This window comes from Lynx rufus, unplaced genomic scaffold, assembly GCF_022079265.1.
Source record: "Lynx rufus isolate CCGP_SWC_20201006 ecotype Redwood Valley unplaced genomic scaffold, mLynRuf1.p SCAF_25, whole genome shotgun sequence".
NCBI classification, from domain to species: Eukaryota; Metazoa; Chordata; class Mammalia; order Carnivora; family Felidae; genus Lynx; species Lynx rufus.
This window is the reverse complement of record NW_025814840.1, coordinates 18,681,612-18,701,030: the sequence shown is the minus strand read 5'-3', so window position 1 is coordinate 18,701,030 and position 19,419 is coordinate 18,681,612. Positions and strand designations below refer to the sequence as shown.

The 19,419-nt window shown below is 48.2% G+C and overlaps 1 protein-coding gene across 1 annotated transcript; it reads right to left on the bottom strand.

The window, feature by feature from the left end:
- Positions 1–579: 579 nt before the first annotated feature.
- CCSAP (centriole, cilia and spindle associated protein) lies at positions 580–16,513 on the bottom strand. The gene is made up of 3 exons (XM_047088676.1): positions 16,050–16,513; positions 2,368–2,636; positions 580–834 (listed from the first exon to the last, which is right to left on the bottom strand). Exons 1-3 carry the CDS (start codon positions 16,444–16,446, stop codon positions 658–660), a joined length of 843 nt encoding a protein of 280 aa, XP_046944632.1. The 5' UTR covers positions 16,447–16,513; the 3' UTR covers positions 580–657.
- Positions 16,514–19,419: the final 2,906 nt, after the last annotated feature.

Genomic DNA, 19,419 nt, shown 5'->3' with positions numbered 1-19,419 from the left:
GCCCAGATGACAATTTAAAGAGAAAAGAGGACCCTCACCCAGCCCAGATAATTCTTAAATATCACGGTCTGTGTAAAGTGGTGCCATAATTGAAAGACGAGTAAGTTTACTTTTTCAGGAACTGCGGGGGTTCTGGCGTCACTGTACAAGGAGTCGATGTTAGTGTCGAAACTCCCTTTCGATGAGCCGTTCTTTCACGAAGAAAACCACGCGTAAGGAAAATGAGTCTTAAGCTACAGGTCGGAATGATCTTCCTCACTATGGAATCTGGAAAGCTACTCAGGACAGGATGAAAACAGGCTCCGGCTACACTGACAGAGAAGACTGAATGTTAAGCATCAATAGCCATTTAAAGGCATTCGGTGGCGGTATCTGAAAAGATTAAGATGCTTTAAAACAAAAACCCTTATAAGAATATCAAATATTAGGGACTGAGCTTCATAAATAACCAAATATCTATGGCTTCAACTGTCGCCCTACTACTGAGGTAGGTGACCAGGGTTCACTGAAATAGAGCAATCTTTTGGACATGCCCTACGGAAAACCTTGCATAATCAGCTGGTTTCTTAAATCTATGTCTGTTTTCTTTTGTTTTGTTTCTTCTTTCTTTTCATTTACACTCTTTTGAAGAGGCTGTCCAAGCAAATGTTTCGGCCTTTAAGCTCTTGCCGAATAGCATCTCATGTACTCTGTCATCCATGGGTTCTCCGAGGAGGAAGGCTTTATCTTTCGGTTTTTCTCCACGTCTACAGAGTGAGCGCGCTGCCTCTGAGTGACCAGTTTCCTTTTTTCCACCTGTCTTCTGTTCTTGGCTCGTAATGCTGATTCGTGAATCTAAATTACTCAAAAATAAAAAGATTATTGTTACTTCTAAAATAAAAGTATAATAACTTACGTGGCTTTTATACTCATTTTCAAGAATATTTGCGATGAATATTTACTACCCCCAGGACCTTTTTTCCCTCTTCCAGAGAATTCGGCACTCTTCCTTCCTGTAGATTCCTGTATCACCTGGATGGAAACCAGGGCAGAGGCCAGCCCGGCTTCATCATATCCCTTTCTCCTAGGTATAACAGCTCCTCCAGAAAAGCCATCCCCTTGCCCCTGGTCAGTGACCAAGACGCTAAACAATAAAAAACGGACGTTAAATTTTAGGTATAAATGGTAAGCAGCTAATTTGCATGTGTCTCTAGAAACTGGCTCTGGAAAATTATTGAAGATGCTTAGCAGTAAGCCTGGATAAGTATTCCATTAAAGGACTTTTACCACTTAAGACGTTTCATGCTACAGACGAACTCTGTTGAACTTAATCCCATGCAATAGCCAGTCTTTTGTTAAACCACAGCTCCATTGTCTCAAATATCACTCCAAATAACACCATCTGCTAGGGTTCGTTCAGAAGTCTGTTCAGTAAAAATCTGATCATGGTAATTCATCAGAATTCAAATTCTTTGTATTTTCTGCTTCTTTTCATTCGTTCTTTGCTTTAGGCCGACTTAGTCATGTCAGTGCTAACATATGTAATTGCTTTATGGCTGCACACACTGAACTTCTTTTGTTCTCGGGACTGAGAGGACAACTGAGGGCACCTCGGTGGCTCAGTCGGTTAAGTGTCTGACTTCGGCTCAGGTCATGAGCTCACGGTTCGTGGGTTCAAGCCCCGGGTCGGGCTCTGTGCCGACAGCTGAGCCTGGAGCCTGCTTCGGATTCTGAGTTTCCCTCTCTCTCTCCCCAGTTTGTGCTCTCTCTCAAAAATAAGTAAATAAACATGGGAAAAAAAAAAAAAAAAAGAGGACAACTAAGGCTCCAATGAGTAAAAGGCACTGGCTGCGGATGAGCAGGAGAAAACACAATCATCCGAATTGAACTCAAAGAGCCAAAGGGAATCTACAGTAGGTGCCAAGAACTACAGAATCAATCTAACAAAAGATAACAAGGGAGTCGAGGAATACCAGTTATCAAAGCCACAGGAACCAGAAACCTGTCAAGAGGCCCACGGCACATCTACACGGGCAGCCACCAGCCCTGCTGGGCTCCCCCTCTGCACCTGCGCCCCCCCACCCCCCCGGAACTTGAAAACCCTGACTCCAGCCACTTCTTCTCCTGGTTCCATGCTGGTAAATCTTCCAAATCCCAGCTAATTCCCAGCAACACCCCTCGATCTCCAGGGAGCTGACACCCTCAATCTGTTTGCCAATCAGATGCCCAAATTCCAGGCTTTCCTTGGCCCACCCTGCCATCTCCTAAGATCTACCATGACCCCAAAGCACCGTGGTGAACACAGAATAGGACACCCGATGACGGGAACGCAGCCCAACCCCCAGCCTCCAAGGAAAAGCAGTGACGGCCCGGTGCCCACGAACCCACCTCATGCACGGGGGCAGACGCGCAGACGTTGTGAGTTTTTTGGCTTCCTGTATCGGTCTGTTTTTCTCCCCACCCATAAAGAGCAAACGGATGCTTCTTCTCCTTTATTTTAGTTGATGATCTTTGAGGACTTTTGGCTGCTTTCCTATTTCCTCTAGCAAATAAGGCACTTGGTTGCTGTCGAGGTTCAGTACTGCTGGGTAACTTGTCAGTCTCTTTTGCTCTGACCTGTTGTTCAGGTTTTTCTTTTGTGTCTTTCACTGGCGGTGCTTTTGAAAAAAAAAAAAAAAAAGGAGATAAAACAAGTCGAGAATGCTTTAAAATCACGTTTCTATATAATCACTTCAAATAGCTGGGTTGTGAAATTCATAACGCTTCATGCCGTAACGGCTCAATTCGCGAGTCCAAGTAAGCAAGAAATACAGAACCAAGTCAGGGTTATACCTTTCAAATGGTCTGGCCCATTTTAAAATCAACAGCAAATCCACCAAGGCTGGACCAAACCTATTTGAAAGCCACAACTCTCACTCACAGTCCGATATCAAGCATCCCAATTAAATATTAAAACCTAAAAAGCACCACAGCCTCATGGCTTTCTCCACAACCCCAAGGGAAGTCCAATCATCAAGGCCTCACTTCAGAAACAGATCGGGATTTGCAGTAATCTCTCAGCAGATGTAAAAGGTTAGGTGTTAAGTCACTCAACTCAAGTTCCGGGATCCCGTTTCTTTCTGGTGCATCACGATTACGGAAACCTCCCTACGGCTCTTAACGTGCTCAATTTCATTTCTTTTTGAGGTGCCACGAATATGGAGAGCTCCCTGTGGCTCTTAACATGCTGTAAGAAAGAGTAAGCTGCCCACCTTAGTTTGAACAGTCCTCAGTCACAATCGGGAGCGGTTTCCATAGTTACTCACTATGGATTCCCAGCATGAAGAGCTGGAGGTGTGGGGAGGGCACCTTTTGGGATGAGCACTGGGTGTTGTATGGAAACCAATTTGACAATAAATTTCATATATTGGAAAAAAAAAAACAAAAAAAAATTTTTAAAAATTTAAAAAAATAAAAAAAATAAGAAGGCTTCCCCAACACTTGCGATAGAAATGACTGCATGAATCAGGGCCCAGGGTCTACACAGCCCTAAAGCCTGTCAGCAGAGCTGCAGCAATCCTCAAGGGAAATGGGACTGCCCTTTCTGAGGTGAACGTCAGACATGAAGGATGTGCTCTAAAACATACCTACTTCCCTTAACAACATTTTATCATTTGGCCGCTCATTACTTTTTATAGACCCTTTATTTGTTGTAAAAGTTATGTGATGTTGTTTCAACGCTTCGTGATCCCATGTTTCGTTTCGGCCCGAATTTCCTTTTTTTTTGTTTGGTTGTTTTTACTGACGTAACATCGGCATATACCATCATATGAACTTTAGGTGCACGACACTATAATTTGGTATCTGTAGACACTACAGGCTGATCCCCACGGTAAGTCTAGTTACCACCCGTCCCCTTGCAGTTGAGTCCCCTCGGCCAGGCAGCCTTCCCCCAACTCCCTTCCCCTCTGGTAACCGCCAACTTGTTCTCTGGATCTAGGAGTTTGCTTTTGTTTTGTTCCTTTGTCTTGTTTTCTAGGTGAGATCGCATGGCATCTGTCTTTCTCCGTCTGACTTCTTTCACTTGGTCTGAAACCTGCTAGACCCACCCGTGGTGTTCCAAAGGGAAGATTTCCTTCTTCTTTTTGTGGCTGGGTAAGGAACACTCCATTGTGTGTATATATGCCTTATCTTCTTTACCCACTCGTCAACGTCAACCGGTGGACACTTAGGGTTGTTCCTCTATCTTGACTATTGTAACTCATGCTAGAATAAACATGGGGGTGCCTATGTCGTTTCGAATTAGTGTTTTTGTGTTCCTCAGCTTAATACCCAGAAGGGAAATGGTTGGATAATATGGTTAGTTCTCCTCTTACCTTTTTGCGGAATCTCCCTCCATATTGTCTGCCATAGTGGCTGTACCAACTTACAGCCCCACCAAGTACAGGAGGGTTCCCTTTCCTCCACATCCTCACACCACCTGTCATCCCTTGCCTTTTTGGTAATGGCAATTCTAACAGGTGTGAGGAGATAGCTGATTGTGGTTTTGATTTGCGCTGCCCTGCTAATGACTGATGTTTAACATCTTGTCACATGCCTACCGGCCATCTGTGTATCTTCCCTGGAAGAATGTCTATTCACACCCCGTGCACATGTTTTCACTTGGATTGTTTGGTGCTTTGTTGTTGAGTTGTGTGAGTTCTTGATGTATTTTGGATATTTAACCCCTTAGGCAAATATCTTCTCCCATTCAATGGGCTGCCTTTTTATTCTGTTGATGCTTTCCCTTGCTGCGCGGTTGTTCAGCTTGTTGTAGTCCCATTTATTTTTGCTTTTGTTTCCTTTGCCTTTGGAATCAGATCCGGAAAAAAAAAAACATTGCTAAGACCAATTGCCAAGGAGCTCACTGCCCATGTTTTCTTCTAGGAATTTTATGGTTTCAGGTCTTACATTCGAGTCTTTAATCCACTTGAGTTAATTTGTGTGTATGATGCAATAGAGTGATTTAATTTCAGTCTTTTGAATAATGGCTCCTTATGCATCTACAACTCCATTTCACCTACCCGAGCTGTTTAGGTCTTAAGGATACCCCTCACTTCAAATGCTCCAGAATTTGGCTCTAGGTGATGACTTTACAGATTGCTATTCTAAAACCTCATCACCTCTTTAGGACACATTCTTGTCCCTTCCTATTTCTGGTTGTGATTCTTTTCTTGCTTCTGCCTACATTACCTTTATTTATTTATTTTTATTTATTTATTTATTTTTTGCCCACATTCCCTTTATTTATTTATTTATTTATTTATTTATTGCCCACATTCCCTTTAGAGTAAGCCCCTGAATAGGAAGTCAAGATACTGGGGCACAAGCGTGAAGTCTTGACAGATTGTCGTCTGTCATTTCTATCTTCTATCTTCAGCAATGACCTTGACTCTACCAAAGTTCCCTTCCTTCTCTTCCTCTCCTGGTCTGTATGTGTCTAACCCAGGTCTTCCAGAGAAGCCTGTCCAGAGAAGGGAATAATGATTTAGGTTAAAGGACAAACTAGTCAGGAAGAAAAGAGAAAAAGAGAGTCCCAACAAGAGGGAATGTCTTGTTCAAAGGCCCGGAAAGAAAAGGGAATATAAATAGTTCAAAATGACAGGTCCAGAGAGAGTCTGTGGATGAAGGCATGGAGCGGGTGGCAAAGGAGGAGACTTTCCACACCAAACTCAGGAGTTTCATTTTATCCTGAAAATGATGAAGAATCACTAAAGGATTGTAAGCTGAAAAAGCGACACGGCCCTATTTGCATTTTAGGGATATAGCCTCCAGCTACCAACGTGAAGGATGAGTGAGAGAGGCGAGGACAGAAAGGCCAGCTAGCAAACAACGGCAGAGTCTGGGGGTGAGGTGGGAAGTGGGGGCCAGTGGGGCCCAGGAGTCACGGTAGGGGTGGAGAGGGGAGAGAAAGGACCAGAAGGGGGCCCACCGAGCGTGGCAGGTGCTCAGACTCACTGGGCGCCTGTGAACCACACACTGATCAGAACAGCGAGCCTCTCCAGAGCAGGTACCGAGGTACCGAGGCCTCTCCAGAGCAGACGGCCCAGCCACACTGCGACAGACCGGTGAAGACGACAGACACCCCGCGGCCCTGGGAGCAAAGAGGAGTCCACGGCTCCCACAGACGTTTGGTGGGGATGGTCCTGCTGTCCTCTGACAGAGGTCCACCCAAGGATAAAGACAGGATACTTGCGGCGTCGGATGGGAGATACTTCTGGAAGAACTCAGCAGGCCCATGAACCCAGGAGACAAGGCAGTGAGCCAGCAGGTGGGAGCTGAGGTCTGGATGTGGAACAGATCATCTGGGAAGCAACGTGGAGTCAGAGGAGGGGACAGTGAATCAGGCCCCTAGGGCCACCATTATTTAAGGAGCAGCCAGGCTGAAGGAGAGCCTAAGAGGGAGAAAGAATTGCTAGAAAAGGAGAAAAACTCACCAGGAGAGAAACTACGGGAAGAGCGTTGGTAAAGGCGGCAGCCGTGAACAGTGTTCAACACCGCAGGGGGGAGGGGGTCCGTCAGACGAGGGGGAAGAGACTCGGCATTGGGCAAGCAGGCCGCCTACTGCTGACAGAGGGGGACGCGGGGTCGGGGCACCAGGTCACGGTGGGCTGCGTACCGGACAGAGTGGAGGCCTAGTTCTGCTAACCGTGAGCTACCAGACCAGCCCTGCCCCCCACAGATAAACAAAGACTGATGTTAAAAACCCCGAGGGTCCACAGGCGCCCGTACAAAGGAGTAAACTCTTCTCTAGAGACCCTGGGCCAAGTTATCCCTACAAATAATTTTGCAAACGCGCTTATGAATGTACTGCAAAAGATGGGCGGCCTCGTAAGGACAGAAGACAAGAAGGAAGGGCCAGCGGGAGCAATTTTCCATTTACAGGCTATCAAATCGTTGCGTTTATTCTCCGTAACACTTAAAAGAAAGAGACCAACCCAAGTACGTCTGCAGCAGCAGGAGACAAAGACGGAAAATGCAGAAGAGACAGAACCTATCAGCCCAATATTAATATTTATGAAACTCTTGCCTGCTGTCAGGTGGGTGCATGTGACCATACGGGTCAAGATCTTACCTGGAGGGCTGAAGTTTAAACCAAAGACCTTCTCAGAGGAACAAAAACAGCAGTCATCGCCATTGTGGGAGAGGATTAGAATGCCCCTTTCTCAGGAGCTGACAGGACAGTCAAACAAAAAAAAATTCAGTCTTGGTGTAGGGCTGTGCTAGCCAATACGCGTGGCTATCAACTATAAGCGTAAAGGAAAATTAAATAAAAGTAAAGATTCGATTCCTCAGTTAAGCCGATCAGAGTTTAAGTGCTCAATAACCCCACGTGGCTAGGAACTACCATGCCGGATGATACAAAGAGAGAATACGTCCACCGGGCCGCTCAGTTTTATTGGAGGGTCTGTTTTGAAGAATCTGGACAATAGAATTAACACATTTGACCGAATGGCTATACATACAACCCTGCATCCCATAACTACAGAATATATAATGTGGTGAAATGGAACGTTTACAAGAATTTACGCATCTGAGTCTCTAAAGCAAATCTTAATACGTTTACAAAATTGAAATCACACAGAATGTACCCTCTATATAGTGGGTAATTATGGTGTAATTATAGTGTAAATCACCTTGATAAAACAACAAAAATAAGTAACTTTTTTTTTAACTTTTTAAATGTTTTATTTATTTTTAAGACAGAGACAGACACAGCATGAGTGGGGATGGGGCAGAGAGAGAGGGAGACACAGAATCAGAAGCAGGCTCCAGGCTCTGAGCTGTCAGCACAGAGCCTGATGTGGGGCTCGAACTCACGAACCATGAGATCATGACCTGAGCCGAAGTCAGACACTCAACCGACTGAGCCACCCAGGCGCCCCAAAAATAAGTAACTTTTTAAAATCTCCAGTTTTGAAATTTAAAAACATTTCTAAATAACGCACGGATCAAAAATAAATCATATGGTTGCACAAAGATGGGAATGCACTCAATGCCACACTTACCAATGGTTAAATGGCAGAGCGAGTTATGCAGATTTTACCATAATTTTTAACAATTAAAAAAAAGTGGTGATGGAAGGCATTCCTTCCTTAATCCTGACCTTATTAGAAATGCTTCTGAAGTGTCTTCATTAAGCGTAACGTTTATAGTATGCTTTTAGGATATAGTCCTTTTTTTTTTTTTAAGATAAATACATTTCCTTATGTTTGTATTATATACATAAGTGTTAAGGTTTATTAATTTTTTCATGTATTTTAAGAATCATAATGATTTTGCTTAAGTAAATAAAATACTATATAACAAAACACGGGTCTTTCTCCTTCAGGGAGTTAAGATTTATCCTACTCAACTGACAGTATAGCTAAAGCAGTAACTGTGGGGAAATTTACAACCTGAAATCAACACATCCAAAAAGAAAGGCAGGTAAAAAAAAAAAAAAAAAAAAAAAATCAATGCAAAGCACCCATCTTACAAAGCGTTAGGGAAGAAAAGATCATGGATCAATAAAGACATATTAATAAAGAAAATCCACAGAGTCTAGAGTTAGTTTGGGGGAAAAAAAAAACTAATAAAATTCACAAGTCTCTGGCAAGACTGATCAAGAAGGAAGTAAAAAATAAACCTAAGTGGGCGCCTGGGTGGTTCAGTCAGTTAAACGGTTAAGCGTCCAACTTTGGCTCAGGTCATGATCTCGCAGTTTGTGAGTTCGAGCCCCACATTGGGCTCTGTGCTGACGGCTTAGAGCCTGAAGCCTGCTTCAGATTCTGTTTCCCTCTCTCTCTGACCCTCCCCCACTTGTTCTCTCTCTGTCTCTCTCTCTCTCTCTCAAAAATAAAGATTAAAAAACATTTTTTTTAGTAAATCTAAGTAAAAATACAGCAAATGGAATTTAGGCTTAATACGAACTGATGACATGTGCATATAGTCCCTTCCTCCCAAAAGCCCACTAAAGTGAAGGAAAAAACGCATAACCCATAGGACAAAAAGCAAGGGAGACAATGACACCAGACAGCAGGTGTCCATACAATTCTGGAAGCTGGAACATAGATGAGGACGTAGAAGTGACCTTGAGAACTGAGTAGGACGAATCCTAACTCCCTGCGGGAGAAAGTCCCACAGGACACACACTGAACCCCAAAAGGAAATAGAAAATGAGGCAGAAGGCCAGTGTAATGGAATGCCTTTTCCAAAGGTCCAGCATTAATCAGTGTCCCAGCCCACATGCTCTTTTTTTTTTTTTTAATGTATGTTTATTTTTGAGACAGAGACAGAGAGAGAGACAGAGCGTGAACAGGGAGGGGCAGAGAGAGAGGGAGACACAGAATCGGAAGCAGGCTCCAGGCTCCCAGCTGTCAGCACATCCGATGCAGGACTCGAACCCACAGACCGTAAGATCACGACCTGAGCTGAAGCCGGGCGCTGAACCCACTGAGCCGCCCAGGCCCCCCAACCCACATGCTCTTCTGACAACATAATATGAATGTGCCTGTTGAGATTGGGAGTGGGGGGGGGGGTGGATGTTTCTTCCCCCTGAACCTGGGCAGACTTTCATAAGCGAGGAATGGGGAGAAAGAAGTGGTCCATGGCTTCTGGTGATAAGTCACAAAGGGCAGCCCAGCACGTGCCCTGCTCTCTCTCAGGAACAGTCGCCCTTGGAGGCCAGCCAGCACATTATGAGGAAGGCCAGGTGCATGAAGATGTCACAAGCGAGTGCCCTAGCAGCCAGCCCCCAGCCCTGGCACCTTCCAGCAGAGGCTGCAGACGGCACAGAGTGGAAACACGGCATCCCCTGTGCCCAGGGCAAGTTCCAACCCACAGAAACCGTGGGCAGTAATAAATGAGCAGTGGAATTTTAAGCCACTAGTTTTCAGGGTCACTCGGTTATGTCGCTGTCGACACTTCCTGCAAAGTCTTTCCTCCAGTCGGTATGCCACGTGATTGCCCCTCTCCTAGCTCAGAAGGCATGTGTGTTACTCCCCAGAGATGGAGAAGCAGAGTGGGTAGGGGCTTGAGATACGAGGCACAGGAAAAGTAAAGGGCGACACCTTCTTGAAAAACAGGTTCATGTGGTAAAGAACAAGGCCCCTCCTCCCTTTCCCCAACTCTTGTTCCCTGAATGCTGACAGCCAGGCTTGTACCCCGCCCCAGGCAGGAGACTGGAGGTTTGCCATCCGGGGAGGTGAACACAAGAAAAATGGGTACTTATTATGTTTAAGTCCCCCAGAGAAACAGCTCGTCCTCATCCATTTAGTCAACAAGCACCCCCACAGCCAGAGCTCCTGGAAAGCTCTGCAAGTCTCACTCTTACATGCGAGCAGACAGGCTAAGAGCAAACATCTGAGTACATCCTCTAAAAAGAGAAAGTCCAAAGTATACAAAAAGAGTATGAAATATAACAGACCTCTCAATTATGGCTTTTTTTTTTTTTGAGTTAAAAGAAATCCAAGAAGAACAGGATGTTATTTTTTTTTAATTTTTAATGTTTATTTTTGAGAGAGAGAGAGAGAGAGAGAGGTGAGCGAGTGGGGGAGGGGCAGAGAGAGAAGGAGACACAGAATCTGAAGCAGGCTCCAGGCTCCCAGCTGTCAGCACAGAGCCCGACGCAGGACTCGAACCCATGAACCGTGAGATCGTGACCTGAGCCAAAGTCAGATGCTCAACCCACTGAGTCGCCCAGGTGCCCGCATTGTTTTTTTAATTTTTAAAAATAAAACTTGGGACAAAAGAAAAAAAAAAGGTAATCTTTCCAAAATTTAAAACTAGGATGGCAGAACTAAAATTTTCAATATAAAGATTGGAAGATACAGTTAAAGAGTTCTTTAAACAGAACCCAAAATTCCAATATCAAAAAAGTTTTAAATAAAAATGTTAGAGGTTTGATCCAGGAGTTACACCATCCAACTAAAAGTAAATATAGAAAGAAAAAGCAAATAGAGCACAGGAAATTATTTAAACAGTACTAGAAAATATTACCGAACTAAACGAGAAGTTTCCAGACTAAAAAGGCCCACCAAGTTGTCAGCCCAATAAATGATAAAAGACAGGGGTGCCTGGGTGGCTCAGTCGGTTAAACATCTGACTTCAGCTCAGGTCATGATCTCACACTTCATGAGTTTGAGCCCCGTGTCGGGCTCTGTGCTGACAGCTCGGAGCCTGGAGCCTGTGTCTCCCTCGCTCTCTGCCCCTCCCCCACTTGTGCCCTGTCTCTCTGTCTCTCTCTCTAAAATAAACATTAAAAAACTTTTTTTAAAAAAAGACATACACATAAAGGGCACCTGGCTGGCTCAGTTAGTAGAGCATGCGACTTTGATCTTGGTATTCAAGCCCCTTGGGTGTAGACCTTACTTAAAAAAAAAAAAACAAAGACATAGACTGTTAGAACACCTAGGATAAAGAGAATCTATTAAAAACTGCTCTCTCCGCCCCCCAAAAAAGAGGTCACATACACAAGGTGTTGGAATGGCATGGTACTTCTAAAAAGCAAGACCAAAAACTAGGATGCAATATAATAATACCTTTAAACACTGAAATTTCTCATCTATAGTTCTCTGCCTTGCAAAATATCAATCCAGCCTTTGGATATAATACAGGCATTTTCGGTCATGCAAGGTCACAAAATTTCTATTCCCATGCAACATTTCTCAGGACATACAGAGGACATGTTACCCCAGAAGGAAGCGATAAGCCACACGAAGGAACACTCGAGATGTACAAGAGAGATCAGAGAAAGGATGTGAGCAAAAGAAATACTGAAACAGTGAAGAGAAGTCCCAGACTGACAGCACAACGTCCAAATTGGAATAGGAGGATGGGGGTTCAAAAAAAAAAAAAAAAAGTCTCCAAGGGAAAAAAGAAAAATAAATGAATAGAACACCTAATGTGTCTAGCATATGCCAAGTTTTAAAATACTACCGGACTATTTCAGGGTGAAGTAGTCATGGGAATATAAACACACACACACACACACACACACACACACACACATACACACACACGCATACAAAAAGGTAAAACAATGATTAACTTCAGGAAAAACAGAAATGAAAAGAAAATGTAGTCAGAATATACTACACGGCCCGCCTGTGCATACTTCTACATAGCCACAATAATTCAAGCACAGAATCGTGCTTTAAACAAAATAGTCACCTAGTTAATACTGTGGGACAAACCGGGGGCTGGTAAATGTCAGGGAGTGGGCGGGGCAGAGCCAAGATCTTAAGCTACATCATCTCCCATGATGGGAAGTCAATATATAATGTTTAAAATAAAATTTAAACAGCCAACGGAGGGGTGTCTGGGTGGCTCAGTCAGTTAAGCATCTGACTTCGGCTCAGGGCATGACCTCCCGGTTCAGGAGTTCGAGCCCCGCGTGGGGCTCTGTGCTGACAGCTCAGAACCCGGAGCCTGCTTCGGATTCTGTGTCTCCCTCTCTCTCTGCCCCTCCCCCGTTCATGCTCTGTCTCTCTCTGTCCCAAAAATAAATAAAAACGTTGAAAAAAAAAATTAAAAAAAAAGAAATACAGGGTTAAAAGCAAAAAGAAACACAAGTGGGGAGAGGGTGGGGAGCCAGAAACTAGGCCGTAGAAATACAATGAGAAGAAAATACACAAAAAAAACTTCTAGTAATATCCTCAGCAAGATAATAAAAGACACTATATGCACGAATTGAGAAGAGAATACTGTTTTTTATGAAGGAATAAAAAGAGGGACACCTGGGTGGCTCAGCTGGTTAAGCGTAGGACTCTTGGTTTCTGCTCAGGGGTCGTGATCTCGTGTTTCCGTGAGTTCAAGCCTCACATCTCTCTGCCCCTCCCCCACTCACGTTCTCAAAATAAATAAATGAACTTTATAACAAAGGAATAAAAAGAGGAAGGGGGGGGAAAGAAGGTAGGGAGGGAAGGTAGCAAGTCCAGAAAACAAAATTAATTTAAAAATAAATAGAATCCCACAGATGAAAAAAAAAATAGAAGAGTTGCAGGGGGCGGGGGGGGCACCACACTGAGCATGCAGCCTGCTTAAGATTCTCTCTCTCTCTCCCACTGCCCACCCTCGCTGTCTCTCACTCTCTCTAAAAAGAAAGAAAGAAAGAAAGAAAGAAAGAAAGAAAGAAAGAAAGAATTGTAAGATAAGGTTGAGAATATCGCCCAGAAAAAAAAAAAAAACAGAAGAAAAAGACAGATGAACATTCGAAAGGTAGAGGAGAAATTCATGAAGTCTAACATCCAACTAAGGAGTTCGAGAAGAAAGGAACAGGAACAGAAATAGAGGTGAAAAAACAAAACCTCCCAAAATGACAAAGCAGGAGTTTCACTGCAAGGGCTCACAAGCACACTGGAGGAAGACAGACCTAGATCAAGGAGAAATTTCAGAACGCAAAGGACAAAGGGAAGACCCTAAAAGCTTCCTGAGGGCGGGGACACGTTATCAAGAATCGGGAGACCACAGGACCCTAACGCAATACCGCAAGTTACAACACAACACAGCAAATGCCTCCAGACTCTTTAGAGACAGTACTTCCAACCTAGAATTCCAGGCTCAGCCACGAACTCACCAAATCACGGGGGCGGAAATACAAGCTATCGTTTGACATGCCAGCTCTCAGAAAATTAACCTCGCACATACCCTTTCTCGGGAAGCTACTAGAAGATAAGTTCCAACGGGAGGGGTAAACCAAGAAGGAAGATGATGTGAGAGCCACACAAGGGCTCCTACGTAAGAGAAGCCAAGGAGTCCCTGGGGTGGTAGCCAAGGGCCCGCCCAACGTGGAACCAGGCAGGCAAGAGAGAGCAGCAACCAGGCCAGATGGAAGTAGGTCAGAGACGCTGGGAGGGATGTCTTAAGATGTCGAGAGCGAGAGCGAACCTGATGTGTTGGTTGTATTGTGAAAGAAAGAAAAAGGAGTCACGGCAAACAATACAGGGCGGCCTGGCACAACATTTTCCAGGCACAATAATGTAGATACAGTTGTAGGTGCAACAAACTCCATGACGACTACTGAGCAGGTGTGGGGAGGGCCCGTGTGTATGGGTTAGGAGGGAGTTAAAAAGAAGGAAAGCCAATAGATAATGCTGAAGACTGAAAGAAAAAAAATTAAGGAGTGTCAACCAAAGCCTTGTCACTCGGAGAAAAATCAACACCAAAGGAAAAGCCAGAGGCGCTGGAAGTGGTCCTCTAAGGAACAGGGGGCCCGTCTGTGTGTCTTCTGGATCCTTGTAATAAGCCATACAGAACTAGATGCTTCTATGTGTACATACGGCTTCAGTAAAAACAAGAGCCGAAGGTTTGTTTCATAGAAACTCAAGAGTACTCATCATTCTAGTATATAAAACCATCCACGTAAAAACAAGGATTTTCAGTCTTGCCAGACTTAGGAATCAACAGGCAGGGGCAAAGCAAATGGTCCTGCAACGGAGAGGCCTGGACACAACAAACATCCTTTCTTCTCCCTGATGCCTAAGCCAGAAATATCAGCAGATAAGAAATAACTGACCTCAGCCACCAGTAGGATTCCGTGTCTCTAAGGAAACCAAAATAATCAGGACCTCGGGCAAACACAGGCACCTCAAGTACATCTCACAATTTAGCTGGTAGGCCAGCGTCCACGGGACTAAACCAGAAGGCATGTGCCCCTGCCCCCTCTGCCTTCTGTTATTCAAATTTCCACCAGGGATCATTGAAGCTAGGAAGCTCCTAGAAGCTAGCTAGGAAGCTACTACACAGCCACAAATCTTGGGGGATTTACAGGTTATGTGAGGATGGAAAGGCAGCTCTAGGATGCACCGAGAAGGGCTGAAGATGACAGGACAGCAACAAAGCAAGGCTGGCTCTGTGACTAAAAGATTGTTTTCTCTCTTCCAGCCTCTTGCAGAGGGGCTGCGATGAGACACTGAAAAGCTGATTAATCCCCGATTTACGGTGCCGTAAACAAACAAAAGTGAAGTCACTGATCATCTATCCCCAGCTTCCATTTCTTCATCTATGAAACGGAGATAAAAATTACACCCCCTACCACTTAGAATTGTTTTGAACGCTGAGCGAGCAAATACATATTCTAAGATCAGCGACTGGAGGGGTAATACGCGGTCAATACATTTTGGTTACTTTTCTCGCCCAAGCCTCTTTAAAATCGAGTGACCCGGGACGGGGGTGGAGAATTGGGACTGGGGGAGGGGTGGGGGGAGTGTCTGGCCAACGCTAGAAAGTAGCAGGAGGGAACCCCTGGTTACTCCAGGCTGTATCCTGAGGCATTTAGCCCGGCCCCAAGCACCAGCGACCGTCCATCCGGCCTCCCGCGCTGAGACCCCAACTGGGCCATCGTCTGGCCAGGAAAGAAGGTGGAGGAGGACCAGGGCAGAAACAGAAGACGCACAGCACCCGAGGGCCATCTTCCAGCTACGGCTCCACCTCTACCCCGCGGCAGCCTTTTGATGAGGGGTGCGCGCCCGGGGGACGAGTGGGTGGGCAAGAAGCGGAGAGCACCTCGCACTTACAACGAATATTCTCCCACCAACCAGGAGTTACGCAACCGCCTGCGTCAACAAATTCAAAATACTCTTCGGGGACAATGCAGCGAGGTCAGGGACTTAACGCAGAAAAACAGCGGCCCCATTCATGAGACTGAAAGCTGGGCTCAGCGACCTTAACCTCTTGGGCTCGGTCCCCTCTGAGAATCTGACGGAAGCTGGGCTCCTCTACGGGGGGGGAAAAAAGGTGCTTAGATACAAATAGATGGGATTTCGGAGCTCACTAAGGCAACCACGGCCCTCGGAGGAAGACCCGGAGTTCAGCGCCACTTCAACCCAGTTCACAGCGGGCCCAACCCAGAGCCACCCGATGACGGAAATAAGGGCGGGAGGGCGGAGGCGGGGCTGACACCACCCTTATTTCGGCCAGGGAGGCGCATTCTCCGTCTACCAGAAAACAAACCAAAAAATGAGTAAATAGGAAGGGCTTGCCCTGAGCGCTGCGAGACACGGAGCTGGGCAGCTCGCACGCCAGGGCAGCCCCCTCCCGGCCCCCTCGCGTCCCCCCTCCCGGCCCGGTACCTGGCAGAGCCCCGTCCGCCGCCTCCTCCGCGCTCGCCGCGTCCCGGGCCTCCCCGGCCTCCGCCGCCTCCGCGCCCTGCTCCTCCACCGGCCCGCGCGCCCGCCGTTCCGGCCCCTCCCGCGCCGCGGGTTCCGCGGGCGGCGGCGGCGGCGGCGGCGAGGCGGGGGCGAACTGGGGCGCGGGGCCCCCGGCGCCCGACGACGCCGACGACGCCGAGTCGTCCGAGGCGCCGGCCGGGCCCCAGTCGTCCCAGAGCCAGGGCGCGTGCGCCTGCTCCAGCAGCCGGCGGCCCAGGCGGTAGTGCAGCAGCTCCCGGTAGCACGGCCCGTACTCTTCCCAGCGCGGCTCCCGGTAGCGCTTCATGTACTCGCTCTTCACCCCGCTCCCCGGGGACATGGTGCCTCCCGCGGGCTTGAGCGCGCGCGGCTCCGCTCCGCCGCCGCCGCCGCCTACGGAGCCGGGGACACGACACAGAGACCCGCCCCGCCCCTCCCGCCGACCCGGCCCGCCGCGACGTTTAAACCCGGAGCCCCGCCCGGACGGGGCGGGCGGGGGCGGGGCGCGGGCGGAGGGGCGGGGCGCGGGCAGAGGGGGCCGGGCCCGGGAGGGGGCGGAGGTGAGGGGGCGGAGGGAGCGGGCGGCCGGCCCCGGGAAGGGGCGGGGCCCGGGAGGACCGGGCCAGGTAGCGCCTCGTCCCGTGACCCTGTCCTGACGGCCCCGGCGGGGTACCGCGCGGGAGGCTCCAGGAGGAGGGCGCAGCGGCCAGGACTGCGGGGGCTGGGGGGTCACCCCGGGGGACGGCGGCCAGAGGCCGCGGGCTGGTGTGACAGGGCCTCGGGAGGCCGGGGAGCGCGGGGGCAGGAGTGAGGCAAAGCAAGGGCGGGGGGGGCTCGGGGCGCCCTCCGAGCTTACCTCCTCGGTCCCGCGCCGGCCTGGCCCTGCGTCCCCGGCCCGTCCTCCGCGCGCGTGGCGCAGCAGCTCCGAGCGGCCCGCTCTCCCCCGCGCTTTCCTGCCGAGCAAGATGTCGCCGACGGCGCGGCGGCCCGCGTCCCTGCGGCAGCCGGCAGGCGAAGGCGCCGCCTCAGTCCCCGGGAGCAGACGCCTCCCCCGCGCGCTCCCGGTCTCGGCCCCCGCCCGCTGCGTGGGGGCGGCCGCTTCGGTGCCGAGCGCGAGGCGCGGGGGTGCAGCGCGTCTGCCAGCCCGGGGCCCCAGGCCCACGTCCCCGGCCCAGGCGCCCGCGCCCCCGCGTCCCCAGTAGGCGCCGTCCCAGGCGCCCGCCACCGCGGGAAGCGTCAGTTAGGGGCTGGGGTTGCTGCCCCGTCCAGTGAACGGTGCAGCCCCCCCGGGGTCGCACCCTCTGCGCTCCCCTCCTGACACCCCTGCGCTGCTCTCTCCCAGAAACGAGTCCCCGCGGTCGCTCTTGCTTCCTTCCTGTGTTCACACAGCACCTGTTACTTTGGTTTTAACCCCTTTCCACGTGTTAGTACGAATTCCTTTCTTCTCGGCACCCCAAACATTTTTTTCAACTTCATTAAACCCGCCAATCCACCCTCTCAGAGACGTCTGTACAAAAAGCCTGGACAGATTCAGTTGCCTCGTGCGGCAGCATACAATGTTGCTGCAGTCGTTACAGTTTCAAGTGTGGCCCCACGCAGATCCTTACCCTCCGTTAAAAGGAGCCTTGATACATTCGTAGCAAAAAAAAGATTCGAAAGCAGCTTTGGAAAATCAAAATACTTAAAACAGTTGAAAAACAGGCCTAGGCCATCCATGAGTGAGTTACACCGGTCTGGCTTCCGTAGTGGGTTTTCCTCCATTCACCTATTTTTTTTTTTCATCTACTATTTAAAGAAAAAAAAATTTTTTTAATGTTTACTTTTGAAAGATGGAGAGACAGTGCGAGCAGGGGAGGGGCAGAGAGAGAAAGGGAGGCGCAGAATCTGAAGCAGGCTCCAGGCTCCGAGCTGGCAGAGAGCCCTACGCGGGGCTTGAACTCGTGAGCCATGAGATCATGACCTGAGCGGAAGTCCGATGCATAACTGACTGAGCCACCCAGGCGCCCCTCCATCTGCTATTTTTGCTTCTGTCTTCATTCATATTCTGCCCCAGCCCCTCATGGAAGCCGACTGATCCAGAGGTCGACACTGCCCAAATGGGACAAGTCAGACTGTCCTGAGAACTTGAAATGAGCAGTCCAGGAGTCATTACCCCTGGATTGTTAAGGGCAGTTTTCTGGATGGACCACTGCGTGAGCCCTGGCTGTTGACCTCCCCACAGCGGCCCTGACTTCTCTCTTCCCCAACTTTGCCTTTTGATCCTTGAGACACCCCCCAGGAACCTTCTAATGCATTCCACTTTTGTGGAAGTGGCCAGGGGTGGTTTGGGATGGTTGCGACCCAAAGAATGGTAACAAATATATTAATAACCTGGGGGGAAATGACAATGTGCAGTTGTATGAAAAATGCAGAACGCAAGCTGTCTCAGCCTTGGCTGCGTGATTAAACACCCCAAAACTTAGTGGTTTAACATTACAAAAAGATTGCTTGTTTCTCACAACTCTGTGGGCTAGCCAGGCAGTTCTAGTTTCGCCTTGCTGGTCTAGACTCACCGTACAGTGGCCTTTAGCCGGAGGGAGAGTTGAGCTCATGAGGGCCTCACATGCCTGCTGGTGGGGCTGGCTGTGCACTGGCCTCGTTTGGTCCCCTCCCTGTGGCCTCATCCTCAGGAAGCTAGACTGGTTTTTCCACTCGCCCCTGTCTTCTGAGAGGGTAATGGCAAGCTGGAAGGCCTGGGAAGGTCATATACATCTCTTCTCCTGCATCTAATACTCAAATAAACCACAAGCCAGCCCAGATTCAGAGAGAAATAAACTTCACCCCTGCAGGAAAAGGGCAGCATCTAACTTCCCTGAGTGCTTTGTGGTCCTACTTTACAAGGTAATATACTGGGGTTTTTTTTGTTTTTTGTTGTTTGTATAGCTGAAAAATAGAACTAGGAATGATTTGTTTTATTTTTTTTTTAAGTGTATTATCTGAGAGTGAGAGCACGCCCAAGTGAGGGAGAGGCACAGAGAGAGGGAGAGAGAGAGTCCTATGCCTTGTCAGCATGCAGCCCAACGCACGGGGTCTGATCACATGGTTCGTGAAATCGAGAGCTGGACGCTTAACTGAGCCACGCAGGTGCCCCGATTTGTTTTGCTTTTACCTGTTGTGCACACTTAAGCGTGCTACTTTGATTCTAATTTTTTAAAGTGTTATTATTCATCAGGGCTCGTCCACTTGGAGGTGATAAAAACCAATTCAGCCAGCTTAAACAGAAAGGACATTTACCGACTCTGGCCGAGCTAAACCCAGAGTCCCAGTCAATTTC

Bases quoted from the DNA above. Each gene is read 5' to 3' on its own strand.
- CCSAP (XM_047088676.1), bottom strand. From the start codon at position 16,446: ATGTCCCCGGGGAGCGGGGTGAAGAGCGAGTACATGAAGCGCTACCGG. The intron at 2,637-16,049 runs GTACCGGGCCGG...TTTTTTCAAAAG, and splicing joins GGCGGACGGGGCTCTGCCAG to CACCGCCAGTGAAAGACACA. The intron at 835-2,367 runs GTGGGTTCGTGG...TGAGTAATTTAG, and splicing joins CGTCTGCCCCCGTGCATGAG to ATTCACGAATCAGCATTACG.